This window comes from Scylla paramamosain, chromosome 8 (assembly GCF_035594125.1).
Source record: "Scylla paramamosain isolate STU-SP2022 chromosome 8, ASM3559412v1, whole genome shotgun sequence".
NCBI lineage: Eukaryota > Metazoa > Arthropoda > Malacostraca > Decapoda > Portunidae > Scylla > Scylla paramamosain.
In genome coordinates, this window is record NC_087158.1 from 28448318 (window position 1) to 28459815 (window position 11498).

General features: G+C 36.8%; 1 protein-coding gene across 1 annotated transcript; it reads left to right on the plus strand.

Moving 5' to 3' along the window:
- The first annotated feature begins 5556 nt into the window (after nucleotides 1-5556).
- Nucleotides 5557-8116, plus strand: LOC135103090 (aspartic and glutamic acid-rich protein-like). The gene is made up of 2 exons (XM_064009076.1): nucleotides 5557-6564; nucleotides 6607-8116. The coding sequence occupies exons 1-2, from the start codon at nucleotides 5746-5748 to the stop codon at nucleotides 7846-7848; spliced, it is 2061 nt and encodes a 686-aa protein (XP_063865146.1). The 5' UTR covers nucleotides 5557-5745; the 3' UTR covers nucleotides 7849-8116.
- Nucleotides 8117-11498: the final 3382 nt, after the last annotated feature.

An 11498-nucleotide genomic window follows, 5' to 3' on the forward strand; every position in this document is an offset into this window, starting at 1 on the left:
ACACACACACACACACACACACACACACACACACACACACACACACACACACACCTACCTCACTGCTTGCTTCGATTCCTTAAAAGTCTCTGTGTAAAAACCAGGCTTAAGCAAGATGTGCTTTTGTCTGTAGCGTCTTTGAAAGCTGCGAAAACATATCCATCAAGAGAGAGAGAGAGAGAGAGAGAGAGAGAGAGAGAGAGAGAGAGAGAGTGTAGAAGTTCTTTCATTGGTAACCATCTGTGTGTTTTTGACCAATAAACAACTCGAGGCAGAAGCAAAATCATGAACGCGTTCAAGGAAATGATGCCAATCAGTCAGCAGCCTTCATGCAATACCCATGCAATAACTGATACGCTGAGGGCCATTACACACGCCTGCCAGGATTTTAAACACACAACACCAGCTTGGGAATTCCCTTCACTCCGCTATCACAGGTTCTCCTAAGTAAGCAAATACACGAAGGAATGTTAATCCGAATATTTATATCTTCGTAGATTGAAAAAAAAAGTAAGATTATAACATTTCTGGAGTTATTTACATCATCAGCATTTTTTTTTTTAAGGTCTGGACGTGTTATTTCTCTCTCACCCTCACAACACGCAGGTCCTGTAAACGTTTAATTTCGTAAACATCAATCACTTTCCCAATTATGAAGGAGCTGGATACGTCATCGCTGCTGCCAAACCTCGAGACTCATTTCATGTTGACGGCTTGAAAACGAGACTGGCAAAGGTGGATTAGGGGTTCTCTCTCTCTCTCTCTCTCTCTCTCTCTCTCTCTCTCTCGTCTCTCTCTCGTCTCTCTCTCTCTCTCTCTCTCTCTCTCTCTCTCTCTCTCTCTCTCTCTCGTCTTTCCTTTAGTCCAATGTTAGTCTCTAGTGCTTCCCTCTTACCATTTTCATTGTGGCTTTCTGGTCTCTCTCTCTCTCTCTCTCTCTCTCTCTCTCTCTCTCTCTCTCTCTCTCTCTCTCTCTCTCTCTCTCTCTCTCTCTCTCTCTCTCTCTCTCTCTCTCGCTCTCTCGTCTTTCCTTTAGTCCAATGTTAGTCTCTAGTGCTTCCCTCTTACCATTTTCATTGTGGCTTTCTGGTCTCTCTCTCTCTCTCTCTCTCTCTCTCTCTCTCTCTCTCTCTCTCTCTCTCTCTCTCTCTCTCTCTCTCTCATCTCTCTCTCATCTCTCTCTCTCTCTCCCTCTCATCCTCTCTCTCTCTCTCTCTCTCGTCTTTCCTTTAGTCCAATGTTAGTCTCTAGTGCTTCCCTCTTACCATTTTCATTGTGGCTTTCTGGTCTCTCTCTCTCTCTCTCTCTCTCTCTCTCTCTCTCTCTCTCTCTCTCTCTCTCTCTCTCTCTCTCTCTCTCTCTCTCTCTCTCTCTCTCTCTCTCTCTCTCTCTCTCTCTCTCTCTCTCTCTCTCTCTCTCTCTCTCTCTCTCTCTCTCTCTCTCTCAAGAAGCTTAAGTACATATCTTCCTCTCGTCTCGTTTTAATAAGGGCTTTGACTGTGGACGGAAAGCTGCACTCTGTTCATTATCTCCATCACAAGGTAGGCCACACTGTTGATGCAGCGTAGGAGTTCACCGGAGAGCCGCCTTACAGAGGAGATAGTTTCCGGGTCCCTCACGTGCTTTGCTTGGGTCTGAAATAGATAAATGAAAGGATTAGGTGAGTCAAGATCGTCACGTGGGTATTCTTATTTTCTCTTATGATTTCCTCGTCTTTGTGTTGTTTGAGTTGAGTTGTTTTATTAAGTTGGTTTGTTTTGCTTTGCTTGGGATGAATTACTGGTTTATTCAGTGGTTTGTTCTGCCCTCCTCTTTGTATGCGCGTCCTCTTGAGCCCATTGGTTTCCTGCTCTTCAGTTGATTAATGTGTCACATTATTTAGCTTATTTGTAGCATGCGTGTGACCCGCTCCTCAGTTTACTGCTGTGTCTTAATCTTCAGTTTACAATCGTCTCCTGCTCTTATGTTTATGAGTCTTATATCATCTCCAGTTCCGGTGACTCATTACCTCCAGCACTGCAGCGCTGGCAGAGGAGCGTGCTTCTGTAAAATGGATGATTTGTAAGCCTCTTTGTTCACAGACGTAATAATGACGGCAGTAAGCAGGGTAATGGAAAGAAGAAATGCGATTCAGTCAACGCGTAATTATGACTATGCATAATTTTGTAATAAAGACATGGATGACAAGGGAAATATAACGTTAGAGCTTATTGTCTTTTTAATGAAGCTGATATGAACCTTTTGATGTAATTGTGAATAAAATGATAAACTGAATAAGCACGGCCACACACTGTAATATGAACTTTGTCACAGCGCTAAAAAGAATGTGACCAGTCAATGCATCGATTCCCAGGAGGCGGGGTGGCCGGTGTGCTCTGGGGCGCAGGTGACCCGCCACGTGGAGTGCATGACCTGTACGCGGGCCTCCTCCCTCGATGATGCAGCGGCCTTGCCCTCTGCTGTAATTACTATTGATCCGGCAAGGGAGACTGACCTCATGGCGTGGCGTGGTGTCCCCGAGAGAGAGAGAGAGAGAGAGAGAGAGAGAGAGAGAGAGAGAGAGAGAGAGAGAGAAAGCTTTGTGAAGAGTGACCTTTCTCTCTCTCTCTCTCTCTCTCTCTCTCTCTCTCTCTCTCTCTCTCTCTCTCTCTCTCTCTCTCTCTCTGCCATGCCGCTTATCAACCTGTGAACACACCAAGGACTTGCATTCACCTGCCGCAGCCTACAGACTCACCTGAATGCTTTCTTCCCAGGTAAAACGATATTCCATTATGTTTTGGCCCTTCCTCAATACTCCTTCACTTGGAAACGACCTTGGTACATCCTGCTTGTTTAATTCGCTCCCTTTGTTTTCGATCCTGCCTGAAAACATATACGTGTAGAGAGATTTAGGGGGAGGGGAAGTGAGAAAAAAGTGAGTTTTGAGTTTTTTTTAAATCGTATAATATATATACAACAAACACCTTGAAAACACTGCAACGTGTGGCCTTCCTTCCTTCCTTCCTTCCTTCCTTCCTTCCTTCCTTCCTTCCTCGCTATCTTCCGTCCTTTGCGCCTTAAACTTCACGCAAAACTAACTCTTCTTTGTATTCTTCTTCCTCCTCTTACCGCGACACGTCTTGCACACCGCTAGGAGCAGAAGTCTTTTAAGGAGCCGAGAATCCCGCGAGAGACGACGCCTGCTGCCCACAACACCTAAAGACCTCAGTGAACTCATGCGCGGCGACTTTTTTCCGTGACTTAGCCAGCGGCCCAAAGCTCCCGCCGCTCAGATCTCTTATTTCTTCCCCGCCGCCACCCCGATGTCCTTCCGGGTCTACAATTCTGGCGGTACATCTCAAGAGCGGAGGCTGTGTTGAGGTTAGGATTTAACTTAGTCCCTACTGTAGGTCTGTGGCAGCCTCCGAGGGTTTTCTGCATGCTGGAGTAGGATGAGGAAGAAGAGGAGGGGTTGAAGTGGTGGTGGTGGTGGTGGTAAGAGATACAACAGAGGAGAGGGAAATAAAATGAAGAATGCATGATGAAAAGTTTGAGGAGTAAAGGTTAGAGAAAGCGTCAGTGTTTCCGGGGGTATAGGATGAGAAGAGAGAAAAAATAAAGAGAAAAAGAAGAAAGTCAGATGAAAGAGGAAAAGGAGGAGGGCTAGGAGGAGGAGGAGCAGCAGATGGTTGGATGATGGTACTGGCTCCCCTCATGCCTCACACACACACCCGCCAAAGGAATGCTTTACGATAATCCTGCTTTGTTCTGGGAATATTGAATCGATTGCACACCGCCTCTCAGCTTCCCGCTCCATTTTTCACCACCATTCCTTGCATCCCACTCGCGCCAGAACCAATTCACGCAGACTTCAGTGGCGGCTTTCTCTTTCACGCGGGAAATCCTTGTTATTCCCTAAACACTGACGAAATGAAGTGGATGGAACGATGCACTGAAGAGAAATGGGATTGTCAGTCGTTGTGTCTGTGAGTGTTTGTGTTTCAACTTTGTTTGACCTTTTTTCTCTCTTTTTGGTGACGGTGAATGAAGGCATAATGACAACTGTTTGCTTCATTACTCGCGGCGGTGTTTGTAATGACGGCGGGTCGTGTGTGATGTATGCAGGTGTGTGTATATTGTGTGACATTTGCATTGTGATAAAGCAAATTAGTCTAAATGACCATGAATTCATAACAGGGATGAAAAGTATAGTTCATGCACATCACTAACTCCACACACACACACACACACACACACACACACACACACACACACACACACACACACACACACACACACACACACACACACACACACACACACACACACACACACACACACACATTCAAACAGCAGTATCATTTAATATACGCTTCTCGAACACACACTCGCATAATTATAAATCACAATGGCAGTTAAGTATCTAACATGAAGTAAATTCAAGTCAAAATAAATAAATAAATAAAAAAAATAAATAAAAAGGAAGCCAAGCATATAATCAAACCTTAACAAATAGAATCCTCCCACGGTCATCACACTCAAGGACTCACATTTTCAGTCCTCACGTCGCTCCTCCCCATTTATTTTCTGTTAAAACTCACCTGTGATTTTTCTCCCCCTTTCCTGCAGGTGTCCCGATGCGTCTCTCTCTCTCTCTCTCTCTCTCTCTCTCTCTCTCTCTCTCTCTCTCTCTCTCTCTCTCTCTCTCTCTCTCTCTCTCTCTGAAAAGTTTAGTAGTTTAAAACCTGTATTATCTATACGAGATTTATTATTATAACTATTATTACAACAACAACAACAACAACAACAACTACCACTACTACTACTACTACTACTACAACTACTACTACTACTACTACTACTACTACTACTACTACTACTAATAATAATAATAATAATAATAATAATAATAATAATACTATTACTACTACTACTATTACTACTACTACTACTACTATTATTATTATTATTATTATTATTATTATTATTATTATTATTATTATTATTATTTTTATTATTATTGTTATTATTATTATTATTATTGAAAGTAGTAGTAGTAGTTGTAGTAGTAGTAGTAGCAAGAGTAGTACTGAATATAGAAGTAATAGTAGTAGTAATACTAACAGCAACAGCACCAGTAGTAGTAGCAGTATTAGTATTAGTATTATTATTATTAGTAGTAGTAAATAATAGTAGTAGTACTAGCAGAAGTGGTAGTAGTAGTAGTAGTAGCAGTAGTAGTACTAGCAAAAGTAGTAGTAGTAGTAACAATAATTGTAGTACTAGCAGTAGTAGTAGTAGTAGTAGTAATAGTAGTAACATTAATGATAATAATAATGATAAAAGTAATAATAATAATAATAATAATAATAATAATAATTATTATTATTATTATTATTATTATTATTATTATTATTATTATATAATAATAATAATAATAATAATGATAATAATAATAATAATAATAATAATAATAATAATAATAATAATAAAAGGTGGTTTGTGATTGGCTGTTGCAATGCAGCGCAAGTTTCCTATTGGTCGCGCCCGATCACAGTTGCCGGCGAGGGACCACCTCCCGAGCCCCAACACCCTATCCGTGGTGCACGTGCTTCTCTGCCTGTGAACCCTAAAGACGGTGCTCTGCAAGGCGGCAACACTGTGGACATTTCTTCACAACTCCAAACTCTCCAGTGTCAAGCATTTTCCAAGCACCTCAGGTATCCTAAATACTAGTGTACCCTAGTGGGACATTCAGTCTGTCAGATGACAGGAGACAGGATGGATGGTGGACGCTCCTTCAGCACATACATGCGTGGGGAGTGTGTCGTGGAGAATGGCGACATTCTCCGCGGCCCCCCACGCACAGTCAAAGTATCCATGGGAGATCCTGACGCGAAATCTTTCTTCTGCTGTTGCTGGCCACGAGGGCCTCGCTTCACTAAGGTAGCTAAATTCTTTTTCAAACCGCATAAAGAAGAACCCAGTCTCCAGAAGTACACGTCTCTGGAGACTGTGATGTACATGGACGGCATGGCTTTCCGCGAATACTGGACGCCAGGCAAGACGGCCGTCAAGGTCTCCATCAAGCAGCGGCGCGGAAAGAAGGTTGTCCTCTTTGGCCGCCTGGCAACCTTCCTTCAAGAGATGGAGAACCGAAATTCAGAAAAGTTCGTTCTTTATGTCACGGAAACCAGCTTCAAAATTATTCAGAAGGACCGAGCGGCTTCAGGCGGCGACGAGACCGATGCCGCTGAGAAACAGAAAAATAAGCCGTTACAAGTACAAGCCGTTAAGTACGAGTGCGCTAAACGCGGGGATGACGAAAACGAAGTAAAGATCGACTACGCGACTTCCTTGTTCAACAGTTTTAAGAAGAAAGATAAACCCGTTAACCTCATAACAACTCCAGAAATTGTAAAGTTGCCGCCAGTAATCCCCATGCAAACCAAGAACGTGCGGTCATTCAACAAAGACGCTCCTGCTGCACGCCAACAGCAGCGCAGCGCACTTCGTAGCGTCCGTCGCGATAAGCAGGCGTCTATGAAGCCTAAAGAAACAAAGAAAGAAAAACAGATCGTTCAGGTTCAGGAAATACACAAGAAAGACATTCCGTGCGAGACAAAGAATCATACTGATGAAAAGGCGACTAATAAGAAAGACAAAGAAGATACAGAGGAAGAAAATCATACAGAGATGAAGGAAGAATCAGGAACAATGAGTGAAGTACAGCTAGTTCACGAAAAACACCATGAAAACGCGGAAAGTGTGGAAAAGAATCCAGCTGAAGAGAAGAGCGCAGTTTGGGAAGAATATGATAAAAATGAATCTGAAGAGACAGAAGGAGACAGCGAAGATGTGGAAAGCGTCCCTACAAAAACAGAGAAGACATATGAGGAAGAGAAAGAAGATACTGAGAAACAAGAAGTTACCGAGAAGGAAATGAAACCAGCAAAAATTAGTGAAATGCAGCTAGTTCAGGAAAAAGACGATGAATATCATGAAGGCGAGGAAGCTAATACTCTTGAAGGAAAGGAGACTAGTGTTTCGGAAGACTATGATGCCCATGACACTGGAAAGAGGGAAGTGGTTGTTGAAGATGTGAAAAGTACCTCTCCTGAGAAAGACAATGCAGATAAGGAAATTAAAGAGGGACAAAATTTTGAGAAGGAAGCTGAGAAACAAGACGTTATTGAGAAAGTTAACCTTCCCTCTATAACCAAACTTTTGTCTTTAACCAAAGTCATCGTGAAGAACAGTACAAGGAGAGAGAAGATACGGAAAGCAACGCTTTTAAGAAAGAAGAGAGAGAGTGTGTCGCTTGGCAATGTGAAGACAACATCACCGGTGGAAAAAATGACGACGCGGAAGAATATAGGGAAGGATCAACATTTGAAAAAGAAGGTAATGACTTGCCGCCACAAGAACACCGCGATGGCCAATGTAAGCAGCAAGTGGAGGTGGTGGAAGGCCTCCCCACCAACACCGGTGAAGAAAATGACGGCGAGAATGAAGGTAAAGAAGGAACTGGAGTTAAGAAAGAAGACGTTCCCGTGTAGCCATTACCGTTATGTCCTCCAGCTGAAAAGAAAAAATCAAACGTCAGGAGAGAAGAAAAAGCGCTACAAGAAAATAAATCTGAAATCCGTCCGCTGTAAGATCGACACCCATTACAGCCTACCTAGTGATTATAAACCTGATCTGGATTTGAAGGTACTGGAATCACAGCCGCCACCCTCAGGCCCCGCGCGAGTGAAATGGGCCCGAGAGGTGGCTGCCCTTAAGGCTCGGCTGCGTTCACAGAAACAGAAGAAAGGGCGGACTAGTGCGCAGAGCCTCCATCACGGGTCGCAAGCCGCTAAACACTGAGTCACTCGCACTGTGGACCAACCTAGTCAGTGCAACCGAGAAAATTGAAAAAAAAAAAAACGTACAAAAACAAAGTAAGCTTTCTAACTATGGATTAAGAACCTAAGCAATGAGTCTTTACTGAGGAACATACTTGTGAATCGAAACCCGAAATTAGACCAAAAAGAAAAGTTTTTCATCCATTAATTAAGGAGCAAGAACATTAAGTGATTCCACTGAGGAACAAGGTGGTGAGTGAAATCCAGAAATTAATGACAAAAAAATAAAGCGCTTAAAATTTGCAAAGAAAAAAAGAAATATTAATCTATCTGTTATTGACGAAACAACTGAGTGATTCTTCAGCGAGGAACAAGAACATTCGTGACACTAAATGAAAAAATAATGACGTAAAAGAAATTAAAAGATAAAAAAAGATAAAGTAAAAAAAAAAGTAACAAGAAAGTCTTTGCTCTCATAACCTATCAAGTATATTAATCGACTGTCAATCCGCCGTTGAAACCAGAAATTAATAGAAAAAAAAAAGTAATTAAAGTATCTTCATTAAATAAGAAGCCTAAATATTTTGAGTGAGAGCAAATCAGAAAACGATGACAAAATATAAAGATAAAAATCTACCAAAGAAATCTTTATACAAGTTATTTTAGAATGCTACGATTTGAGTGTTAACCTGCTGTGGATCAAGATTGTGAAAACCAAAACAACGACAAAAAACAAAGAAAAGAAAAATTCTATCCAGTATTGATGAAACAGCCATTGATAGTGAGAGGAAAACTGGTGAAATACGGCTATTAACAGTGAGAGGAAACAAGAGAACAATGGCAGAAATAAAAACAAGGAAAAAATTAGAAAAAAAAAATCTTAACGAGGAAACAAATTAATTAAGTGACTCTCCACTAAGAAAACAAGAAGTAAGGAAAAATAATAATAAAAAAAAATTAAAAAAACAAACAAAATACTGCACCGTAACTTAAGAAGGCTGTAACTTAATTATTAGTCCACTGAGAAAGAAGACTGCGGGTGGAAAACGGAAAACATTGAAAAAAAAAGGAAGAAAAATAGTAACATTACAAAATTAGTATCTTTTAATGATGTAATCACGTGACTCACCACCGAAAAACAAGATTCTGAGAGGAAGTCAGAAAATGATGAGGAAAAGAGAAAAAGAAAAAAAATATCATAATGGGAAAAGTAAAAAAAAATGACAAAATAAAAAAAATGTGAAAAAAAAAGAAAATGAAACAAAAATGACCAAAAAGGAAAAAAGTTTACAAAATTATGGAAATAGTGTTGAAGTAAAGAAGGCAGAATATTATGGCAAGTAATGAAAAAAAAAAGCCCAAAAAAATGGTGACCAGAAACAGAAAATAATACCGAAAAAGTAAAAAAAAAATAATAATAATAATGAGGAAAAGGAAGATAAGTAAAAAAAAATCTAGAAAATAACAAAAGTAATAAAAATAAAAAATAATGAAAAAATATATATAAAAAACAAAAAAACAAAAAAACAAAAGTGAAAAAAAGAAATAAAGACATCAAAGTAAAAAAAAAAGCCAGAAAAAAATGATAAAAATTTGAGTCAGAAAATAATGAGAAAAAAAGTAAAAAAAAAGCCAGAAAATAGTGAAAAAAATAAAAGCAGAAAATGATGACAAAAAAGCAATGACTAAAATTTAAAAAAAGACTGGAAATAATGAAAAAAATAGTAAGGATAATTAAAAACTCAAAAATAATGATGAAAAGTAAAAAAAAAAAATGAAAATTAAAAAATAATGAAAAAAAGTAAAAAAATAATGAAAATAGTAAAAAACAAAATAATAAAAGAATAATAATGAGAAAAGTAAAAAATGAAAAAAGTAAAAAAAAATGAAAAGAGTAAAAAATAGAAAATAAGAAAATAATGAAAAAAGTAAAAAAAATAAAGAAAATAATAAAAAAATAATAAAAAATAATAATGAAAAAAGTAAAAAAAAAATAATAATAATGACAAAAAATGAAAATAATCCCTAAAAAAATAATAAACCAAAAAATAATGACAAAACATCAATAAAAATGACAAAAAGTGGAAATCCAGAGAAATAATTATAACAAAACAAATAAATAAATGACAAAAAATGAAAAAAAAAATAAATAAACAAAAAAGTAAAAAAAATAAAATATTGACAAGAAAGGAAAGTAAACAAAATAGCGACAAAAAGTGAAAATACCCAGAAGATAATAACAAAAAAAGTAAAAAAAGTTAAAATAATAAAAAAAACTAAAAACTCAGAACAAAATGACTAAAAAGTAAGAAGACACAAAAAAAAAGTGAAAAATCATAAAATATTGATAAAGTAAAAAAAATATGACAAAAAAATTACGAAAGGGACAAAAAATTGACAAAAGTGACAAAAGAGTAAAAATAGAAGAAAATAATGACAATAAATGTAAAAAAAATCCACAAAATAATGACAAAGTAAAGACAAAATAATAACAAACATGTGAAAAGTAAAAAAAATAAAATAATTACAATAAAATAAGAAAGATAAGCAGAAGAGTAAGAAAAAAAATCATAAAAGAATTACAAAAGATTAAATAATGAAAAAAAATTGTAAAAAAAATAAGCAAATTGTAAGTATAAGAAAAAACAAAGTACTAAAAAGTAAAGAGCCAAAAAATAGTGACAAAAAAGAAAAAAAAGAAAAAAAGAATTACAAAAAAGAGAAAATATAGGAAAAATAGTGACAAAAAACATAAAACAACTACAATAGGTTAAAATAATGAATATCACTAAAAAGTAAAAAAAAAATGATAATTTCTATAACAAATAATTAAAAATCTAGAAAATAGTGACAAAGAAAAGTATAAAAGTTAGAAAATAATGACAAAAAAGAAATAAAGCCAAAAAATGGTAAAAAAAAGAAAAAATATTAAAAGAAAATAGTAATAAATAAAAAAATCTTTATATATATATATATATATATATATATATATATATATATATATATATATATATATATATATATATATATATATAGTAATTGATGAAGAATCATAAGTATTGCCTCTTCATTGAGGAACAAGAACGTGAATGAAATCCATAAATCAATGACAAAAAAAAAAACTAAAATTTACAAAAAAAAAGAAAAAAAAATTCAGCTTTAAATCACTGACAATAATCATGATTATAACTAAGAAATTCATGAAAAAGAAAAGTAAAAAAAAAAAATTATCCATTAATGAAGAAGCCTAACCTTTAAGTTACTCCCGCTTAACATTGTGCGTAAAATCCAGAAAATGACAAAAAAGTAAAAAATCTTAAAAAAAAAAATGCAAAACTGCATCTCTTAACGAAGAGACAACTGAGAGATACTCCACTCAAAAACAAAATTGAGATGAAATCAGAAAATCAGGAAAAAAATGAAAAAAAATGAAGGAAAAAAAATCTTTGTATTTGTAACCTATGAAATCTATGAATTGAACACATTGAGGATCAAGTGTGTGAGTGCCACTCACTAAAATAATGATGACAAAATAAATGTGAAAAAAAAAAAAAAAAGGGCAACTTTAGCCACTTATAAACAAGTTGCCTTGTGTATATACTTGTGCTGCTACTACAAAAAAAAAAAACTAACATTTATACAATCTATACTATTAGTAATTTTTTATATGAT